Below are 22,397 nucleotides of genomic sequence, written 5' to 3'. Positions count from 1 at the left end.
AGGCCCGACAGTCCAGCCTGTGGGGTCTACATCTGGAGCAGACAGTAGTCCCGGAGTGCATGCCCCCTTTTCTGCAGCTCGCTGGCTTTGAGTCCTCAAGCCATTCTTTCTCGATATCAGCTTCAGTGCTTCCATAGGGAACTCAGGGACAATGCACATGAGCCACCAAGCACTGCTCCTCCATACTGGAGACTTTTGTAGCCAAAGCTTGACAAAACAATATATGGAAGGATAGGCCTATCTTGGCACTGGTTCCAGAAAGGTCCGTGTGCAGCTGCTGGGCTGGCTGTTTCTGGGCCTAGGGTCAGGCATAGCATTGTAGTGGTGAGAGTTTGGGTAGCAAACAGGAAGCAAAGGGGGAAAATGACAGGAAGAGGACAGGCCAAACAGTCACCAAGCTTTGTCCCTTCTGGCCTATTTCCTCCCAGAGGAGTTTTAATATGCCCCAACAACCCATTCACATCTAACCCATCAAGGGATTAAGCCTAGCTCAGGCTTTAAGATCTCTCTGGAAACACGCTCACAGAAACACCCAGAGCTGTGACTCTCTAAATTTCCAGCTCTTTCTCCATCCCAACAAGCTGACCATCAGCTTAATCCTTAGCTGGGGATAGGGGTGCATTCCTTTAATCCCAGGACTAGAGAGGCAAAAATAAAACAAACAGACACACAAGCAAAAAGATTCATCATCGCTGGGGCTGTAGCGTGGCCCAGTGGGTATGGTGTGTTGAATGAGAATATCTGCCATCGGCTCGGAGGTCTGAACACCTGGCCCCAGAGGTGGTGCTCTTTGGGAAGGTGCAGCCTTGGTGGAAGTATGTCGCTGGAAACAAGCTTTGAAAGTTAAAGATACCACGCCATTTCTTGTTTGCTCTCTCTGCTTCATTCTTGTGGTTCAAGATGTGAGCCCTCAGATTCCTCCTGCTCCTGCTCCTGGGCCTGGGCTAGAGCCATAAACCAAAATAAACTCTCCCTAAGTTGCCTTTACCTCAGCAGCAGAAAAATAAGTAATACCATGGGTAAAGGTATTTGCTACCTAAGCCTGATGACCTGGATCTCAGACTGGATGGAAAGAACTGACTCCCAAAAGATACCCTCTGACCTTCACATGTGACCATGGTATGCAAATATCCACATGCACATGTGCGTGCACACACACACACACACACACACACAAACAGTGATACAATTCTAAAAGTAAAGAATAAGTATTTCAACCTAAAAAGTGGTTGGTACTCAAAGGTTGGCAGGCAGTCCAGTGTGGTGGCAGACACAGGAAGCTGAAGCAGGAGGATGCCTCAAGTCTGGAGTCTGAGCAACAAAGTAAGATCCTATCAGGACTTGGAGAGATGCTTCAGTGCAAAGCACCAAGTAAACTGCCCAGCCCTTGGGCAGTTTACAATCCCTGTAACTCCAGCTTCAGGGGATTCAACTGCCATGCTGTTCTGTCCTACAGGAGCACTGCATTCACACACACACACACACACACACACACACACACACACACACACACACACAAACACTCTCTCTCAAACAAAAAATGCTTTAAAAAGAGATCTCAAAACACCCAAAAGGAACTTATTCCCCCCTTCCCTACAACACACAGACATGCCAGGTATGGTGGCACACACTGTTTTTTGTTTGTTTTTATTTTTATGAGACAGGGTCTGTGTGGTGCTGGCTGGCATGGAACTTGCTTTGTGGACTAGGCTGGCCTCTGCCTCCTAAGTGAGTGACATACACTTTGAATCCAAGCATTAAGGAGGCTGAGGCAGAAGAATCATAAGATGTCTGATGAGGACAGACAGAAGGGACCGCATAATAAGTTCAAGGTCAATGTGGGCTGCAAGAGACTCTGAAAACAAATAAACAAACGCTTCTCATGTTTTGTAATATGCTAGCCTATGCTACCTGGGCACTCTGGCAACAAGAGGGCCATATCCAGATGCCCTTTGACCTTGGACCAGAACCAGGAGTCAAGATAAGCCTCTTTTTCTTGTCACTCACACAGGCTATAGAGTTGTGGGTTTTGCCACAGAAAATGGACTAATTTCTTTGTATGTGTGTGACATGCATGCACATTAGGTGTGTACACCAGGCTAGGCTCAGATTGGAGTTTTCTCTTATCTCCTATTCCGCCAAGGACATTCCTCTACAGTGAGCTAAGCTCTGGGTCATTTCCCCTAGAGCAGCTGTGTGCAGCTCTGAGAGCTGGTGACCATCTGAGTCCGTTCTCCCAGCTCCATTCTACCCAGCAGTGCCTGACATTGCCTACAACAGTCATCAAAGCGCCTGAATAGCTCCCACTGTGTACATGTGTGGCACAGGCCACACAAGCCTTTCTACCCCAGAGAGCTGCACAGTCATGTTCCCCCATCTTGCGCCCCTGCCCTGTTCTGACCCCATGTTTCTTGACCCCAAAGCACAAAGATTTCTTTTCATCTTATTTTTGTGATTTTTTTTTCCCCAACCAATTCTGAGATCAGGCATACTGAGAGAGGGGGTCAGGCCAAATAACGAGTTCTCTGAACATCCAGGAAATGGCTGCTGCAGCTTTAAGCTTCACGAACAACCTGGCCAGCTGCACGTCTATGCTGGCTCCTCCTCTTCCATAGCCACGTCATTGCTAGTGCTTTTGCTCTGTTCATCCTCTGGACCTGCAGGCAGAATGCTAGTGACAGTGTGCAGGAGGGCTTCAATCTGCTCCTCCGTGAGCCGTTCTTCACTCTCTTCTACCATCTACGAGGGAAAGGAAACCTGTCAGGGGTTAGGAAGTGAGTCTCCCATCACAGCCCACCCGGGCCATGCAGTCCACAGTGCCAGCCCAGCACTTGGTCCTGAGCCAGCCAGGGCCTCATCTAAGATCCACAGTAGGATGACACCAGGCCAAATCCCAGACCAAGCCAGAGCAGGCATACAAAAAAGCAGATTGTCTGTCCATCCGTCCATCCATCTGTCCCTCCCTCCCTCCTGCACCCCCTCTGGAGATTGGTAGTCCTGGCTGTCCTGGAACTCACTATGTAGAGCAGGCTGGTCCAACACACAAAAATCTGCCTGCCTCTGTGTCCTCAGCGCCGGAATTAGGGTTATGTACCGCCACCACGCCCAGCTTGTTTTTTTTTTTTTTTTTTAAATAAAGGAAAATCCTAACCTATTTCCATTCCCATCCATACATGAATATGTTGGATGTGCAAAGAAATTCACCTTTAGGGGGTGGCACGGCCCTAGATAAACTCATGGACTTCACAACAAGCACCTCTGTCACTGGAGTGGTGTCGCCCAATCACTTGACGCTGCTTCCCGGAGCAGCACTGTCTCTATCCCCAGCCGATGCAGATTCTACCTTTCATTAGTTCTCCTTACCCCTGCCACTCACCAGAACTCTGTAGGTGCCTCCTGTGTGACTGCAGGCACACTAAGAATTTTTACAAGCATGACCTCTTACAACATTCACTACAATCCTAGCAAGAGGCATTCCCAGGTGGAAAGCCTCCCAGCTAACACATGCCACATTGTGGTTTGGATCTTAAACGCCCCTCAAATGCTGTGTGTGGAAGGTTTGGTCCCCAGCCTATGGCACTACTGGGAGACGGAAGACCTGTTAATAGGTGAGGCTTAGAGGAGGATTCAGACTCGGGGTGCTGGAACCCTGGTCTTTTTTCCCCTTGCTCCTAGTTTCTCAAGATGAACAGTTCATAGCATGATCATTGTCACAGGCCCACAGCAAGAGGGCCATGTGTACTTGGACTGAGTCTGAAACCATGAGGCAAAATAAACCTTTCTTCTTTGTAAGCTGAATGTCTCAGGTGTGGTGTTAGAGCGAGAGAGAGCCAGCTAACACACAGTCCCACTTGTCTCCTAAGAATCCAGAACTGGAGTCTGACGAGTAGGAAGAGAGAAGCTGAAGAGAAGACAGCTCAGTGCTTAAGAGCACTGGCTGCTGTTGCAGAGGACCTGGGTCGGGTTCCCAGAACCAATAACAGCTCCTAACCACCTGCAACTCCAGTTCCAAGGAATCCAACAGCCTCCTCTGGCCTCTGCAGACCACGTGTACACTCATGCAGACACACACAAGACACAGGTACACATACACATAAATAGAAAATACTCTTTATAATTTTTAATTTATTTGTATTTTAATTAATTTATTTAATTTTATTTTAATTTATGTGTATGAGCATTTGCCTACATGTGTACTACTTGTGTGTCTGATGCCTGCTAAGACCAGAAGAGCATATCAGATTCCTTACAACTGAAGTTAAAGATAGTTGTGAGCCACATGAGTGCTGGGAACACATGGGTGCCGGCTCTCTAGCAACTGAGCTACATCTTAAGCCCAAGTAAAACCTCTTCACTGAATGAGAGCCAATTTTTAGAAGGAATGGCTGGAAGGGGCAGCAGGAGACCAAGTCCCAAGGGGACATCCCTCCTGGCACACCCCCATTCCTTTGTGTCCCCCCACAGACATGCTATCTACCAGGGACCCCACAGCCACTACACTCGGCTAGGTCGAAGACCAGGGCAACAGTAACTAAGAAGAGAACACCCAGCAGACAAAGGCAAGACCCAATATCTACACCAAGAAGCATCGGCAGCGACATGACTCCATATACATGAACAACCAAGACAATGTGCCTCCTCCAGACGGCAGCAACAGGTCTAGGGAAAGCAATGTCACCGAAGCACGAGACAAAGACTTCAGAACAATGATAAATATGTTCAAGGCCCTTAAAGAGGATGTGAATTGGGCTAGAGAGATGGCTTAGTGGTTAAGAGCACTGACTGCTCTTCCAAAGGTCCTGAGTTCAATTCCCAGCAACCACATGGTGGCTCACAACCATCCCTAATGAGATCTGACGCCCTCTTCTGGAGTGTCTGAAAATAGCTACAGTGTAATCCTATAATAAGTAATTAAATCTTTAAAAAAAAAAAAAAAAGAGGATGTGAATTAATGTCTTAGTGAAGACCGTGAGAACACCCAGGTGACTGAAATAACGACAACAATGTGGGATGTGGAAGTGGAATTTAATAAACAGATCCCTAAAGAGAAGCCAGACTTAAATAAAACTCAAAGCAAAAACTCAGGAAGTCAGCTGGGCGTGGTGGCCCACGCCTTTAATCCCAGCACTTGGGAGGCAGAGGAAGGAGGATTTCTGAGTTCGAGGCCAGCCTGGTCTACAAAGTGAGTTCCAGGACAGCCAGGGCTACACAGTGAAACCCTGTCTCAAAAACCCAAAAAGACATGGAGACAGAGTTTCAGGTTTTGAAGACAAGATAAAAGAAATGGGTAGCTCAATCAAAAAAGTTAAATCTAAAAAAAAAATTTAATTTAAAATCTAGGCATTAAACATCCAGGAAATCTGGAACATTATGAAACCCAAAATCTACAAATAATAAGTATAAAGGCCCAGAAAATTATTTTAACAAAATTATAGAAGGAAAATTCCCCAGTCTAAAGAAAGAGACACCTATCAGGTACAAAAGGCATACAGAACAAAGGAAGGATATTAAAAGCTGTGAGGGAAAAGACAAAGTTACATATAAGGGCAAACCCATAAGAACATTCCCATTCCATATTTCAAGATGTATTACAGTTATAACAATAAAAACAGGCTGGAGAAATGGCTCAGAGGTTAAGAGCACTGGTTGCTCTTCCAGAAGTCCTGAGTTCAATTCCCAGAAACCACATGGTGGCTCCCAACCATCTATAATAAGATCTGGTGCCCTCTTCTGGCATGGAGGCAGAACACTGTATACCTAATAAATCTCTTTTTAAAAAACGAACAAACAAACAAACAACAACAACACTGTGATTCAGAAGAATATCTTTAAAAAACAGAAAAATGTCAAAAGAAAATATGTCTTAAAAAAAACAGCATGGTATTGACATAAAAACATACATGCTCATCAATGACACAGAACTGAAGATGCAGACATAATTCCACATATCAACAGACACCTGGTTTCTTGCCACGTACTTTAGTTGAGTCAGTTTGACATAGCGAAAGCTGGGAAGCTGACCGATGAAGCAATGGGTTTCAAAGAAACTCTCTTCCTAGGGTCTGGCATTTTTCTCCCATTATCCTTATAAACCATAATATCCATTCTCCACTCCCCGCATTAGCCTAGTGTATAGATTCACGTGCACTCTATTTAGTATGACCTTAATGTAATGCCTTTTAAGATTGTATTCTAACATAGCTAGAGCCTTTTCCCAGTGTTCTTAGATTCCAGATAGTAGCAAGGAGTTTAACCTATTCAGTAACTAATTAAGCACTACCATAAAACAATTAAGCACTAGCCATAAATTCAGTTGTCTATAGAAAGAGTCTGAAATTCTCACTGAGATAAAAATTCTTATTACAGACTACATTCCATGCCAAGAGCAAATTAATATACTATACTGAATAATGGGAATTCTCCAGACATAGATAAGAATTAACAAGGCCGGGGCTTGTGAGATGGCTCAGTGGGTAAGAGCACCCGACTGCTCTTCCGAAGGCCAGGAGTTCAAATCCCAGCAACCACATGGTGGCTCACAACCATCCTTAATGAGATCTGGCGCTCCCTCTTCTGGAGTGTCTGAGGACAGCTACAGTGTACTTACATATAATAAATAAATAAATAAAATTAAAAAAAAAAAAAGAATTAACAAGGCCTAAGAATTCCAAGGTTCATGACACTACTTTATTCCTGAAGCCAGGCAAGAGTTTATACCCCCCTAGCCCAATTAACGCTGGGGTGTAAAATTCTTGCCTGGCCAGGGCTGGTTTGAAGCAGGCGCTAATCTCTAAGTAAACATAGTCCTTTTGAAGTCACTCCTCTTGCATCTGGAGGGATACTTATCTCTAACCTAAACATTTATCTGGTTCCTGCAAATTCTTTTTGTAGTCACTCCTCTTGCACCTGGAAAACTCCAATGTACCGTATCTGTTATGTTTTACAATTTATGATATTCGCTGTAATATAATTAGTCTAAGCTCGACCAGAAAATTACATTCAGATTCAACACCTCTCTTGTGTGTGTGTCTGTCTGTCACTCCCGTCCTAAGCTTTGCCCACCTACTCTAGAGAACCGTTTTACGCAGGCACGGGACCCAGAGGGTCTGCGGCAGTTTCTGACAAACAAGCCAAAAATATACACTTCATTTTCAACAAATGGCTCTGGTCAAACTGGAGAGTTGCATGTAGAAGAATGAAAATAGATCCATACCTACCACCTTGCACAAAACTCAGCTCTACATGGAATCAGTTACAGACCTCAACATAAGACCAGATACCCTTGCAGGGCAGTGGTGGCGCACACCTTTAATCCCAGCACTTGGGAGGCAGAAATAAGCAGCTGTGAGTTTGAGGCCAGCCTGGTCTACAGAGTGAGTTCCAGGACAGCCAGGGCTACACAGAGAAACCGTGTCTCAAAAAACCACCCTCCACCCCCCAAAAAAAAAAACAAACAAAAAACAAAAACAAAAAAAAGGCCAGATACCCCAAATCTCACTGAAATCAAAATGGGCAAAGGCATCAACTCATCGGCACAGGAAAGAGCTTTCTGAACAGAATACCGATACCAGAAGCATTAATAGCAACAATTAGTAAATGTTACTTCAGGAAGCTAAAAAGCAATAGAGAACATTATAATGTGTGCAAAGCAGCAGAGTACAGCATGGAAAACACTTTACTAATTATACACAAAATCTTTATTAATTATACATAGTGATAGGGGATTAGTACCTAGAACAAGCAAAGAACTAAAAAGACTGAAGAACAAGAAAACACCCAATTTCTAAGAAATGGGGTACAGAACTCAAAAGAGAGCTCAAAAGACACATGAGGGCTGGAGAGATGGCTCAGTGGTTAAGAGCACTGACTGCTCTTCTGAAGGTCCTGAGTTCAAATTTCAGCAACCACATGGTGGCTCACAACCATCTGTACAGCTACAGCGTACTCACATATAAAATAAATAAATCTTAAAAAAAAAAAAAAGACACATGAATGGCTGAAAAACAGTTATTGATGGCCAACACCCGTGGCCATCAGGGAAATGCTGCAAACTGAAACTGCTCTGAGGTGCCACCTCGCCTCAGTCAGAATGGCCAAGATCAATAAAGCAAACGACAGCAGATGCTGGTGAGCATGCAGCCAAGCAGAACGCCCTTCCACTGCTGACAGAGTGCAGATATGGCCACTAGGAAAACCAGTGAGGAGTTTCCTCAGAAAGCCGAAAACTGATGGACCTCGTGACCCAGCTATACACTCCTGGGCATATATCCACAGGGCTCTACATCTCACTACAAAGTCACCTGCTCACCCGTGCTCACTGCCTCTAGTCATGAGAACCAGGAACTAGACGCAGCCTCGGTGTCCATCAACTGATGAACAGGTAAGGGAGATGTGGTCTATTTAAGCAATGGACTATTGTTCAGTGGGTAAGGAATCTGCGTAAGAATGGCTACAGGTAGGAACAATCATCCCAGGTAAGGTAACCCAGACAGACCCTGAACACTTTCTGTCATTTGTCCATGTTAGCTGTAAGCTGTATGTGTCTTTCATTTAGAATGCTCATGGATTACATGCCCTTAATCCCAGCACTCGGGACAGAGGCAGGCAGATCTCTGAGTTTGAGGCCAGTCTGGTCTATACAGTGAGTTCCAAGACAGCCAGGGCTATGCAGAGACCCTGTCTCAAAAAAAACATGAACAAAACATCAACAAACGAGATGAATAGGAGGATTAAATGGGGGTGGAGGGCAGAGTGAAGGTAGGAATATGGAGAGCAACAATTAACACGAGAGGCCTTTTGAAAACCTGTTAGTATAGAAGCTCCCTAAAATGTATACACATTATAAAGAAATTCTCAAGTCGACACCTTATGCTACCAAGTAAAAACTCCAGAGCTGGGAATGGGCTACTTCTTAATGAGTCATTGGCCAAATGATTTAGTCCCCCCAAATCATAGGGTATTTCCAGGGCTACTGGTTACCTCCAGACCCCAAGGGTGAGGCCCAATTCCTGAAGATGCCACTTACTCATGTTATCCAGGATGGAGAAACAGAGCTAGTGCCCAACTGGAAGCTGCATGCCTACTGACTTACCACACAGCACTAGAAGGCACACACACTACCAGAGGAGGAAAGCAGTCACTAATAGTCACCCAGCCATGGAGATGTCTGCTGGGTACACTGGTACAAGAGTTGCAGAAATGTTATGGAAGTGACCAACTGCCTGGTGACTGGACTTAAGATCCACCCCATGAGATGGAGCCTATGTTACACTGCTAACGTGGCCAGGGACCTGAGACTACATAGGTCATGGTCCTAGGGGAAACCTACTGCAACTATTCTGCTAAAGGAACACAGCAATAACCTGACACTTAGTGGCATACTGCTGTCCCCATAGATTCCATAGCAATAACATGACTCCTAGTGGCATACTGCTGTCCCCATAGATTCCATAGCAATAACATGACTCCTAGTGGCATACTGCTGTCCCCATAGATTCCATAGCAATAACATGACTCCTAGTGGCATACTGCTGTCCCCATAGATTCCATAGCAATAACCTGACTCCTAGTGGCATACTGCTGTCCCCATAGATTCCATAGCAATAACATGACTCCTAGTGGCATACTGCTGTCCCCATAGATTCCATAGCAATAACATGACTCCTAGTGGCATACTGCTGTTCCCATAGATTCCCACATCACTCAAGCCCCATCAGAGGAGTTTCTCCTTGTGGTAGATAGGGATTAACACAGAGACCCATAACTGGACAGTGTGCCAAGGTCGAGAGATGTTGGAACTCTCTGCTCTAAATGAGATGACTTTATCAAAGCCCTCCCATCAAGGCTCAGGGATCTATGCTGAAGAGCTGAAGAGGAGGTGGGAAGATTCTGAGAGCCAGAGGTAAAGGATGACACCAAAGAAAGATACACAGAAGAACTCACAGAGACTGACAGTGCATACAAGACCTGCACAGGGGTAATCCTGTGGGCCAGGGAGAATGTGGGCCAGGGACACACATACACACACACACACACACACACACACACACACACACACACACACATACATGCTCTGCTCCGCTCCTAAGTCCAGCCCCAATTAAGAGGCAATGCAGCTGAAACCTGGGAAAGGAAAACCAGTTTCCTCCATTGGAGTGACACTAGGCCTATCAGTCACCCTCCAGGGCAAGCCCCATGCCTAGAGGCAGGGACAACGAAAAACAGACGCCATGCTTTCTATGCTTTTTGCCTTAGTTTGGTCATTTTTTGTCTTACTGAGGTTTTGTTTGTTTGTTTGTTTTAACTTTTGTAAGGCTGTTTTTTTCCTTTGAGAGAGAGAAAAGGAGAGAGAGAACATGAAGTTAGAATAAAATCAAAATATATGTTAGAAAATGTTTTAAAATAATAAAAAATGGGATGGAGAGATGGCTCAGTGGGTAAGAGCACTGACTGCTCTTCCACAGATCCTGAGTTCAAATCCCAGCAACCACATAGTGGCTCACAACCATAGGAAATGAGATCTGACGCCCACTTCTGGTGCTGTCTGAAGTCAACTACAGTGTACTTATAATAATAAATAAACTAAAAAATAAAAAATGAAAAAAGAAACAAATCTCTAAAAGTGCATTTTTATACAGATATGTTGTTACATGCCTAAATCCCAGTAGCTGGGAGGCAGGGGCAGAAGAGGAGGTGGGAAGATTCTGAAAGCCAGAGGTAAAGGATGACATCAAAGAAAGATACACAGAAGAACTCACAGAGACTGACAGTGCATACAAGACCTGCACAGGGGTAATCCATCAGAGAGGAGAATGTGGGCCAGGGACACACACACACACACACACACACACACGCACACATACATGCTCAGCCCTTCCTCAAATACATATTAAATTAAGTTTGAGACCAACCTAGGCTACATGAGACCTTATCTCAAAGACAGCATCATGTTTTAAGAGCAGACACACACTTAATAGCAGTAATCCAACACAGTGTGCCCCCAAAGAGGACTTGGAGGGAAATACCTGATCTGACTGTTTAACCCACAGGGAAGACTGTAAGCTCCTGAGTAAATGGCAAACGTGGCCAAAAACAAGCTAGCCAAAGCATCTCTGAAGAGCTCCACCGTACGAGGACACACTGGAACCACGGTGGCCAGGGCACTTTTGGGATGGAGTCCTCTGCTGTGAGCTGGGGCGGGGCCCTCTGACACCTTCCCTGGTAGATAAGAACCAGTGTCGCTGCCCTCACCACTGTCTCTAGGTCTGGTGGCCGCAATGCCAATCAGGAGTCACTAGGTGTGCCCGGAGCAAAGGGCAATAGCTCTCCATCTCCACCAGCTCTGGCCACAGCAGAAGCCTTTTTATCGCATGCAAACCCTCAGGGATAATTACAGTGGGGAAGGTGATTTTAAACATGATTCACAGTTCTCAGGCACAGAAAGAAACCTCAGCAGCAGGATGCTAACTCAAACCACTCCGAAGAGAATCCTTTCTTTCAAAAGAAAGCTTAACTACCCCTCTTACACCACCACAACGACATCAGGCCTCACATCCCCAACACAGGTCAACAGCTCAAGGCCCCATCTCAGCGCTCTCCAGTACATCAGGCAAGCAGGTCACAAGGTAAAGGCAGATGAGAACAGAAAACCCAAGTGCTAGCAGCCAGCTCTTGCTGAAAGATAAATCTCTGCATATACAAAGCTCTCTTAATCCCCGGAGGCTGCCAAACGCTCCAGAAGAGCCGCTCCCCACTGGAAGCCGCCAGCCCTAGCACACAGCTTTCCTCACATGACCCCAAAGCTAACTAAGGCCAAGCAGCTCTAATCAGAAATCAAAGGCATTTTAAAGCTTCTCTTCGTTTTCATTTTTCAAGGTTTTTTAATCTTTGTGTATGTATGCACATGTGCATGCTCAAGTGAGTGTGTCAGTGTGTGTGTGTGTGTGTGTGCGTGCGTGCACAGCCTTGGGTACGGTCCTCACCTACCTAACTTACTTGAGCTAGGGTCTCCTTTGGCTGTTCCTCCTGTGTATGTGTGTCAGGATAGCCGATTTTCACGAACTCTCCTCTCTCTGCCACCCATCTTCCTAGTGGAGCCCTAGGACCTCAAACACTACACAACCAGCTTTATGTGGGCTTGGGGGATTTGAACTCAGGTCCTTAAGTTTGTGGGGCAAGTACTCTACCCACTGAGCCATCTCTCCCATCCCACCACCTAAGAATCACAACCTGTGGTTAATACAGGGAAGCCTCCAGTCCTCTGCTCTCCAGCGTCTGTGAAACCCTCACTCCTCTGTTCTCTGGTGGACAGCATACTGCTCTAAGCCCTGGTAAAGGGCTTGTTACCTTCTGAAGCCAATTCTAGAGGAGGAATAGAAAATCTGACTAGAAAATGGTCTAGCTGCAGGGAAACAGAGTTTGTAGGAGGAGAAGCACCTGGGGTAACACCACAGCAGTCTTCTCACCGGGTGTGATGGGGGATTTTAGGAGTCAACCAGACGGTGTCCTAAAGGATCCTAGCCACCGGGGAAGGTTTTGGGTGCATCTGCTGTGTCTCTGGAAGCCTGTGTGTGAGGTAATGGACTTGGTGGAGAATATCTACTTCCAATGCAGGTGAGCGCCATCCAAGTGGCAGGGGCCAGGACAGCACCATTCTTACCCCAACTGTGTCCATTGGAGAACGTTTTACCCATATCCCAGGACACCCCAGCTCAGGCTCTGGCCTTTAGGCTGTCAGACACACACAGACCCTGTGTCAGGCTTCATACTGTTAAACCATCAGCTTCCATGATACTGAGGACTTCACTGAGCCAATCTTCTGTATCTTGGGGTCTTCAGCTTAGAGATGGCTTTCGGGGGGCCCTATGTGCTCCCATAACCTTGTGACCTACTCCCCTAAGGAGCCCCCTCTCATCTCTGTCTCTGGAAACACAGCTTAGAAGAGGAATAATGTCAAGGTCCTAATCAGACCCCAATCAGCCACTCTCTGGAATAAAAGGTGAGAATCTTGGTCCTCCTCCAACACTGAAAGTGACACTCACCAGGCCCTTGGACCGTGTCTGACATGGCTGAAGCACTCAGTATCGGCTCTCTCACTAAGAGACCCTGGAGCTTTCCACAGGCTCGGGATGGGGCCATGCTAATCCTCATGTCTCCTCTCCATCTGTCATTCAGCAGGGAGTGAATAGCATATGGTGCTGCTTAAAGCTGGAGGAGACCCAACTGTGATCCTTAGCCCAAGGGACAGGGATTGCTTTCTTGATCTTGCTCTCTCCTGTAAGCTCAATCTGTCTAATGTCTAGAACAATGAGGACACACAGACGGGAACCTGTGTTTAGCATAAAGGCTAATTCCCCCAGGAAGCTCCCTCCCAGAATGGAAGGAATTTTTATAATTTAATTTTGGGTGCATTCAGAAAGACAGAAAATACTCTAGGAAGACAATGAAGGTTTTAGTCAAAAATTAAGTACATTATAACCTCTGAAACGTTGTAAATAGGAAGTTCTCGAAGATCATAGAGGTAATTTAGCCATTGACTTCCATACTTTTTGTAAATTTTACAAAGAGCTGGCTGCTTTTGTCCCTGTTCTTGTTTTTAAATTTATTTTATTTTTTTTATTATAAATATTTTATTAATTATATTTATTATAATATTATTTATATAATATTATTTTTTTCATCATAGGGGCATATTATGTGACCCTGGCTGACCTCAAACTGCCATCCTCTAGCCTCTGCCTCTATAACATTGGGATTACAAGCATGAGCCACCAACCCTGAAGTCCTGGCTGTCCTGGAATTTACTCTGTAGACCAGGCTAGCCTTGAACTCACAGAGTTCTGCTGCCTTTGCCTCCTGAATTCTGGGATTAAAGACGTGCACCACCATCACCCAGCTAAGAACTGCATATTTCTAAGACAAGCATCAGAAACCAATTTACCAATTCTCAAAGCCAGTCTTTTCTGGCAGTGACAGGACCGCTTGCTGATGTTCTGCCCATGTAACAGGAGGAACCTGCCACATAGCTCGTGAGAGAAGCCTCTCACAGGCCCTCATCTTCACTTTTCCCCTAGAGCACCCCTGCTCTATCTCTGTCCCCCATTGCTGAAGCCCCTATAGGTATTTTTATGCAGGGAAATGAAACCATGTTTATGGTTTAGAAAATGATCTGTAAGCCAGGTGTGCTCACACTTGCGTGTAATCCCAGCACTTGGAAGGGTTCGAAGCCAGTGGGGCCGACTGAGACCCTGTCTGGAAGGGCAGGGACGTACAGAGGTGCAGAGGCAGGGAGAAGGATGAAAGGACTGCAGGCTGCCTTGGGAGATGTTGACAGAAATTAATGCTGTGTCGTAGAGAGAGCACAAGCAGAGGTGGGATGGAGAGGAAACGGCAACAACTGAGTATCAGCTAGAACCAGAACCTCACTTAGCGACTGGCCCAGGAGGGCCAGAGAGGAAGACAACATGTGGGGAGGAAACAAAGACCAGGAAAGGTGGGTGTGGAGACACTCTGAGTTTAATGTTTTTATGCAACATCTGGTTGGCTCTAACCCCTACAGCCATGGCCAGAAAGGCCTAGAGCAGCGGGACATAGGCTGCCAAACCCGCTTAAGGAATTAAATTTCTAGCTTCCCACTCCCTCATGTGCACATCAGCTAGGACCAATTGCTGAGGCCTCTGGTCTCTCGCTTCACTTAAGGCACGGGTGGCTGTGCAGGCTTTGCCTTGTCCCTTTTCTGCCTTGCTGCATCTCCGAGTGGCAAAGCATCCTTGAGTCTGCGCCCCTCCCCAACTCACCAGCTGGATCTCCACGGCGGTCATCGGCCTGTGATTCAGCAGCTGCAGCTTCTCCGCTCTGTCAAGAGAAAAGCACACATTGCTTACAACTCTCAGGCCCTCCACGACCTTCTCAGAAAGGAATGGAATATCGCTGCCACGTGGCCCTGCGACAAGGAAGAATCAGAGGTCCCCGAGTGCCAGTATCCTACAGGGTACCAGGTGCAATGCTTACTAAGACAGCAGCTGCAGAGCTGCAGTTTTAAAACCAGGCCTGAGCCGTAGTGCATGGGCTCAGTAAGTAGAGGGTTCTCCTGCAGATTTAATGACCTGAGCTCAGTCCCTGAGTTCTGCAAGGTGACAAGAGAAAACTGACTCCTGAGGGTAATCCTCTCGTCTCCCCAAACTGCACCACAGCACATACACACCCACACTCATACAACATAAAAATAAAAACACGTAAGGCACAGTTAAAAAGATCACTTGCCTGTATGGTGGCCCAAGCCTTTGATCCTAGCACTTGTGAGATAGAAGTAGGTAGATCTATGTCACTTAGTGGCCAGCCTGATCTATAAAGTGAGACCCTGTCTCAAAAAGCAAACAAACAAACAACAGAACTCCCATATTTGCTATATTAATTTTTATTTGGAAGAGGAGAATATTTTTAATTCATGTTTTCTTAATTTGATTAAAAAATAAAGATAAAATTATGTTCATTGGCTAGTCACTGCTTATAAATGACTAAGAATTCAGTTTGGAGTGTAAGATTATAAGTTGCTCAGGTTTGCTTTGATTACTTTTAAAAAGAATTTTTAAACGTTTATTTATTTATGCACGTGCATGTGCTTGCACTCGCACTTGGTTATGTGTGAAGCCACAGCATACTTGTGGAGGTCCAAAGACAATCTGCAGTTGTTTCTCTTTCTGCTGTGTGTATTCCAAAACGAAACTCAGGTGTCCAGGCTTGGCAGCAAGCACCTTTCCCCACAGGGCATCTCATCTCTACTTATAACAGGCTGGTCCTGAACTTGCTATCTAGCTGAGGGTGACCTTGAACTCCTGATCCATCTGTTCATTCTCAGATACTAGGATACATTCAGATACATTCTCAGTGTGATGCTCAATATGGATTGTCACCTTGACTGGATTTATCACCACCATGGGAAAACTACCTCTCGACATGCCTAAGTCGTTTCTAGATTGGGTAAATTGGGGTGGTGATATGGATGCCACCATCCCATGGGCTGGGCTCTTGGATTAAATAAAAAAGGAGGAAATGGGCTGAGCACCAGCACTCTTCTCTGAGTCCAGATGGAGGCTGCAAGGTGAGCAGCCACCTCGGACTCCGGCTACCATGCTTTCCCCTGATGACGGACATACCCCCATGATGGACATACCCCCATGATGGTCATATCCCTCATGATGGACATACCTCTATGATGGATATATCCCCCATGATGGACATAGCCTCCACGACGGACATACCCCCCCCCCCATGATGGACATACCCTTTCCCTCTCAAATGGGTTTTATCAGGCATTTTGCACAGCAAAGAGAAAAGTAGCTACCACACAGTGTTACTCAGATTTGAATTATCTTAGTAAGACAAAAAGAAGCCAGGCTTGTGGCTCCGGCTTGGTGGCTCAGCCTGTTACCTCAGAACGGAGGAGGCTGAGACAGGATAGTGAATTCGAGCCAGCCTGGGCTCTGAAGGTAGTAATCACCATGTGACATCAAGCTTGGTATAAGGCCCAGGATGACTTTAATACCTGATTTCCTGCCTCCTCCTCTTGTCAGGATTACAGCAATTATCGTCTGACACGAGATACACAGCCCACTGTTGAAGAGGTTAAAAGGTGACAGGGCTTCAAAGATTTATTTCATCTTATTTTACGGGTATGGGCGTTTGTCTGCATGTGTGCTATGTGCACTACACATGGATACCAGAAGAGGGTGTCAGAGTCCCTGGGTCTGGAGATAGAAAGTTATGAGGTTCCCTGTGAGTGCTGGCAACCAAACCCACGTCCTTTGCAAGGGCAGCAAGTGCCGTTAACCACTGAGCGTCTCTCCAGGGACAGGACGTCAAGGCAGAGGAATGGCTTCACCTTCTCCATCCCCACCCAGGTGATAAGTTCTACATTTCCTCCTCAGTCCAACTCAGCTTTTAGTTCTGTTCAACACAAATGGGGTTTAAAGATAATTCTGGATAAAGATGAAAAGCACACCACAGTTGCCTTAACCAGGTTTTTGGGAAGCAGTGTAAGCCATGTATTCCCAAGCCTTGGGTTCATGTCTGTAAAACAAACTTGAACTTACAGCTCATGAAGGTCACGAGAGGCAACAGTCTCACATCTGAAGTGGCTGCTATCATCACTTGCCTGTTTTCCACTTGGCATCCAAGCATGAAACACTTCTGACACAGAGAAGGAAATAACCTGTCCAAGCTTCCCAGTAGTCAAGATAACTTCCCGCTACTCAACCACCCCAGCTCACATTAGCCATATGCTTCTAGCAGAAACATTCACCATGGCGATGGTGACAACGGCCCCACAGCAGTTTCCCCACTGATGCAGGTGCTAACAATTACAGCCCGAGCACCATGAAGTTCTGCGCCTCAGCAACCCCTAAAACATTTAGCAGTCAATCTACTCAACAAATGAGATTTCACAGTAGAGAGGTGCTGGCCTCATACGCAGGAAGCCTTGTGCTCAGCCCATGGCGGATGGGAGGCAAAAGGGAGAGAAAAGATGAAAAGAAACAAAAAGGGGAGAGTGGAGAGAAGAGGGAAAGGAGACTTTGCATTGAGCCCTGAGAGTTGTCTGGGCAAACAAGGAAGCAGGGCTGGGGATGTGGTTCAGTTGCTAAAACTCCTGCCTACCATTTGTAGACCCTGGGCTCCACTGCCAGGACCGTATAAACTGAGTGTCCTAACCAACCTCTGATGGCCACTGCCAGCCACTGCTTCCTTCAGTCTCCTCCCATGGATCACAGCATCACTCTTTTGTTGTCCACTTGTCTTTCTGACTGTTCTTTGTGTCTGTCATCCTCCCCTCCAAATCCTCTTAGGGATTTCCTCAGACAAAAGGCACAATCTCAAGAGCTACTACAAGCTTTGATGGAGAAATTCATGCTGAGCTTCAGACCTCTGTAGCCATGTGCCCCTCCCCCCGCCACGTCTCCACGTAGATACACCAGATGCTTTGAAGCCAGCACATCTAAAACTACTGTGACTACTCTTTCCAGCACACTAGCTCCTCACTCTACTTCTAGTCTACAAGGACCTAGAGTCAGAAATCTGGGCGCCACCCCTCACCTCTCACCCAAGACTCAGCTCCCGGGTACTTGTACTTATGTGCCCTTCTCACCATTACCTTGAGTCTTGGTAACAGGACAACAGCTCCACCCTCTGAAACCTTCCACTTTTCAGTACAAGCAAAACATCTTTTACAAGACTGAAAGTGTGTGACTGGAGAGATGGCTCAGTAAGTAAGAGCTATTGCAGAGGATCCAGGTTCGGTTCCCAGTGCGCACACGAAGGCGACTGTCTATAACTCCTAATCCGAGGGTCTGACTGACACCCTCCTCTTCCCGCCATGACACCAGACAATACACATACATACACGCATGCTATTCCCAGGAGGTCCAGAAGGTACAAATCCTCTGGGGACTAGGAACTTAGCCCAGGTCCTCAGCAAGAGCTACAAGTACTTTCAATCGCTGTCTAATCTTTCCAGCCAAGGTCCTCCCAAAGGTCTTGGTATGAAGGTGAATTTTTCTAGTTCACCCCCAAGAATCCTGTGAACTCTGCCCTTCAGAAGTCTATCTTCAAATGTCTTCATTTCATGAAACTATCACAAACTATAGACTGACACAGAGAAGCCTCAGGCCAATCCCCAACTGCAGACTTTGCCTAGCACGCAGCACCCGGAGCCTCCCTTCATCTGACCATCTCCTCTTATACACAAAACACTATCCCTAACCCTGACACCCAGTGCCTCTCCACTCTGTCCCCTCCACCACAGCACTGAGAGCGTCAGCCTGGCATAACGCAAGTGTAATCTGAAGTGCAAGCTGAAGGAAGGGCTAGGGAAGCCCTGGCTTGTAATAGAAGTGTATGGGAACTCTGAAGAGGGAAGAAGCAGGCTTTTCTGTTCTGAGAGCAGATCTGGGAAGACAGCTAGGGAAACCTGAGAATCTACCATCTGTACTTGAGCTTGGCTGGTCTGAGGTCCATGTCCCAAAAACATGGTGTCAAACCCCTGGAGCAATGTGTGCGGAACAGAAGATGCTCGGTATGACTGCAGGGCTAACTGGGCTGGCCTGTGAGAGCAAGGGTCATTCTACATAGCTGTGTGCCTTACAGGGGCGATCTCAGGATAGGAATGGAGGCTACTAGTCAGATACTGAGAAACAAAGAGTGCAGGGCGAATCTAAAATATTCAAGAATCAGTTTTGGGTGGAGACTCGGGTAACACTAAATACAAAATTACTTAACACCCAGTGCCAGAGTGACTCGGAGTTGATCTCCAACTGTATTATGATGAAATCTACCAAGTCAATAAATCACAGCTCCTGGCCTTCCCCCAAGGACTCCAGCGGGGAAGATAACTACACAAAGTAATAAGCCCTGGAGCAAAACAGAAAGAAGGTGATTTCAAGATCAAATAAAGATGTAAAGAACATGTCAGCAGTTCCTCTGTTAAACACGGTTTCTGTCTTAAAATGCACTGGCCATCTTAGCTGGCATGCAGCCCCTTCACCAGCCACACAGGCCAAGAGGGAGAAGCCAGCCACTGTGAAAAAAGCTTGCTGGGTCCCTCTCCTGGCCATTGTGCAGCACTGCCAGGAGCTCTTGCCCAATATTATTTAAAAGGTTACATAAGCCTTGATAAATAATTAGTCTGAAGGCAGCAAAAGGGGAAGGGGGCCAATAATCCTCTGGTTATTGAAGCGTGCTTTATTCCTACGTAGATTACAACCAATTTTGAATCAGTTCGCAAGACAGTTCCTATTTTATAGGCTTCTTCTTCCCTTTCTCCAACTCCCCCCACTCTTGGGGGGGCGGGGGGGGGCAATACTGGTGATAGAGCCTTAGCCATGCCAAGCAGTTCTCCACCATGGAAAGGACACAGGGACCATATCCAGATAGTTCACACAAACACCTGAGAAAGGACTTGAAAATCAATCATGAGAAGGCTCAGGGGCTCAGAGAGGGCACCGCTCTTGCAAGGAACCCAAGTTTAGTTCTCTGAACTCATGTCAGACAGTTCACAACCACTGTAACTCCAGCTCCAGGGAGCCCTTGCCTCTGGCCTCCTGGGCCAGCTGCACTAACCTGAACTTCTCCACATACAGACATTTGCATAATTACAATAATTTTTAAAAGGAACTGCCATAGTCAGTGATAACCATGAAAACCCTCAGAGGTTTGGCTACACTCTACAAAACAAAGAGCCACCTTAACAGAGGCTTCTCACAGGATTGCCAGTCTAAACTATCTGAATATAATATTCAAAAGCCCAAGATACAATTTACAAAGTTATTTCAACCAGGAAAATATGACTTATTTTCAAAGGAAATGAAGAGATAGCAAACTCATGCTAACAAGGATCTTAGAATTATCAAAGATACTACTACAACATGAAACTAAAGTAAGCCGTCGTGAAATGAATGGACAACCAGGAGTTCTAGCAAAACGGAGTCATTCAAAAAAGGGAGGGGAGGGGATGAAGGCCACAGAGGGGGCACTGGAAAGATGGCTCAGTGGTTAAGTAAGAGTACTGGCCACTCTGCAGTGGACCAGGGTTCAGATCTCAGCACCCACATTAAGCAGCTCACAAACCCCTGGAACTCTAGCTCCAAAGGATCTGATGTTCTCTTGTGGCCTCCGAAGGCAACACACACACACACACACACACACACACACACCTGGAACTCTAGCTCCAAAGGATCTGATGTTCTCTTGTGGCCTCCGAAGGCAACACACACACACACACACACACACACACAGGATTTAGATTTTTGTGTTCAGCGTTCTTTAGAGAACAGAGGCAGAGAAGTGAGCTTAATACTGTGTGAGCTATGGTCATCCTGAGCAATAGGACAAAGCTTCCGTAGAACTGGACCAGTGATTCAGCGATATCCACCTAGCATGTGCGAGGCCCAGGTCTGATCCCCACTACCATCTAACACCAAAAAACCGAGCAAACAGACAGTGGTTTACAGAGCAACTTTTGGAAGTCATCAACATTAGCACTGATCCGCAGCTATGGGAAGGTTTTCTCCTACTGCAAACCCTGTGCTTTTAGCTTCTGTAAACTAAACTCACACATCAAAGGCGTTGGCAGGCACCTAATGTTCAGATAGACTATAATCAAGCTGTTTCTACCTCAAGCAAACACAAGTGTCAACGTCAGGTGACTTCATTGAGCAACCTTATAGAAAGTACTTAGGTTGTGTTGTGTTTTCGTTTTTTTTGCCTGTCTTCCCTCCCCTCCCTGCACCCTCCAGCACCCAACAGTGCTGGGGATGAAAGGCCCTCATACATGCTAGGTAAGCACTAGTACCGTGCTATGCTCTCAACTCAGCGCTGTAGTTCTGAACCCTGCTTTTCGTCTAGTGCAGCTGTGATGACAGGCAGTAAAGACCCTAAGACAAGACTCTGAGGAAAGCACGCTGTGGCTCTACAAGGCCATGGGTCTCACTCTCAGTTGTCCTTCTACACCACCTTAAAACAGTGCTGTGAAAAACTGTGAGGTCACAGTGACTGAATGCAGGTGCAGCTGTCACATGCAGCTGTTCAAAGGCCACATTTCCTGTTACCTGTCATCTCCTGAGGATAACTTACTTACTTGGTCAGCTTGTGGCTTTTCATTGCTGTGAGGAATTCTTGGACAATGGCTGGACTCTGGTTCCTACACGGTGTTTTTGATATGTACTTTAATGTCTAAAGATAAATACACAAAAGGCAAATATAAGATATAGAAATTGTGAGGTTTTTAAATAAGATCTATTTTATTTTTATTCATATGAGTCTAAGCATGTATGTACACATTAACACAGACACTTATGGAGGCAGGAGGCTTCGGAACCTCCTGAAACCAGAGTTCCAAGCAGCTGAGTCACCTTGCATGGGTGCTGGGAGTCAAACATGGGCCATTTCAAGCCCTAGGATATAGAGATGTGAATAAGCTGGAGACATGGCTCAGCAGTTAAGAGTACATATTGCTCTTGCAGAGGTCACGGTTCAATTCTTACTACCTACATGGTGGCTACAACCGTCTGCAACTCCAGTTCTAAGGATCTGATGCCCTTCTCTGACCTCCACAGGCAAACAGGCATGCACATGGTGCAGACATACATGAAAGCAAACATCCATATACAGAAAATCGTGACAGAAGAAATCTGAATAAGGAAAGCAGTGCTAAAGTTTAATATTCTAAAATGTCCAGAATTTCAAGTTATTTTTTTATTTTTAAATTCTGTTTCTCTGTGTGTCTGCGCGTGCCTAAGTTTGTAGAAGTGTAGGTTCCTGCAGAGAAAGAAAGCAACACTGGATCCCTGACACTGGAGTTGGTTACATGTGGGTGGGAGCCGCCCAGGGCAGGCGCTAGAAACCAACCT

The 22,397-nt window shown here is 46.1% G+C and overlaps 1 protein-coding gene across 3 annotated transcripts in view; it reads right to left on the bottom strand.

Moving 5' to 3' along the window:
* Positions 1-1,631: 1,631 nt before the first annotated feature.
* Crcp (CGRP receptor component) overlaps positions 1,632-22,397 on the bottom strand; it is a 39,090-nt gene continuing 18,324 nt past the window's right edge. For all 3 annotated transcript variants that reach the window (XM_085837221.1, XM_021163974.3, XM_029477294.2), the window contains exons 4-6: positions 21,626-21,720; positions 14,796-14,853; positions 1,632-2,739 (exon numbers count right to left, since the gene is read on the bottom strand). In XM_085837221.1, the coding sequence (XP_085693347.1) occupies positions 2,590-2,739; positions 14,796-14,853; positions 21,626-21,648 (231 nt within the window). In that variant the 5' untranslated portion in view covers positions 21,649-21,720 and the 3' untranslated portion in view covers positions 1,632-2,589. The remainder of the gene's footprint in view (positions 2,740-14,795; positions 14,854-21,625; positions 21,721-22,397) is intronic.

This window comes from Mus caroli, unplaced genomic scaffold (assembly GCF_978045245.1).
Source record: "Mus caroli unplaced genomic scaffold, Mus_caroli_1 scaffold_4, whole genome shotgun sequence".
In the NCBI taxonomy this organism is placed as follows: Eukaryota; Metazoa; Chordata; class Mammalia; order Rodentia; family Muridae; genus Mus; species Mus caroli.
The sequence above is the reverse complement of the archived record's forward strand: the minus strand, read 5'-3'. Positions and strand labels throughout refer to the sequence as shown.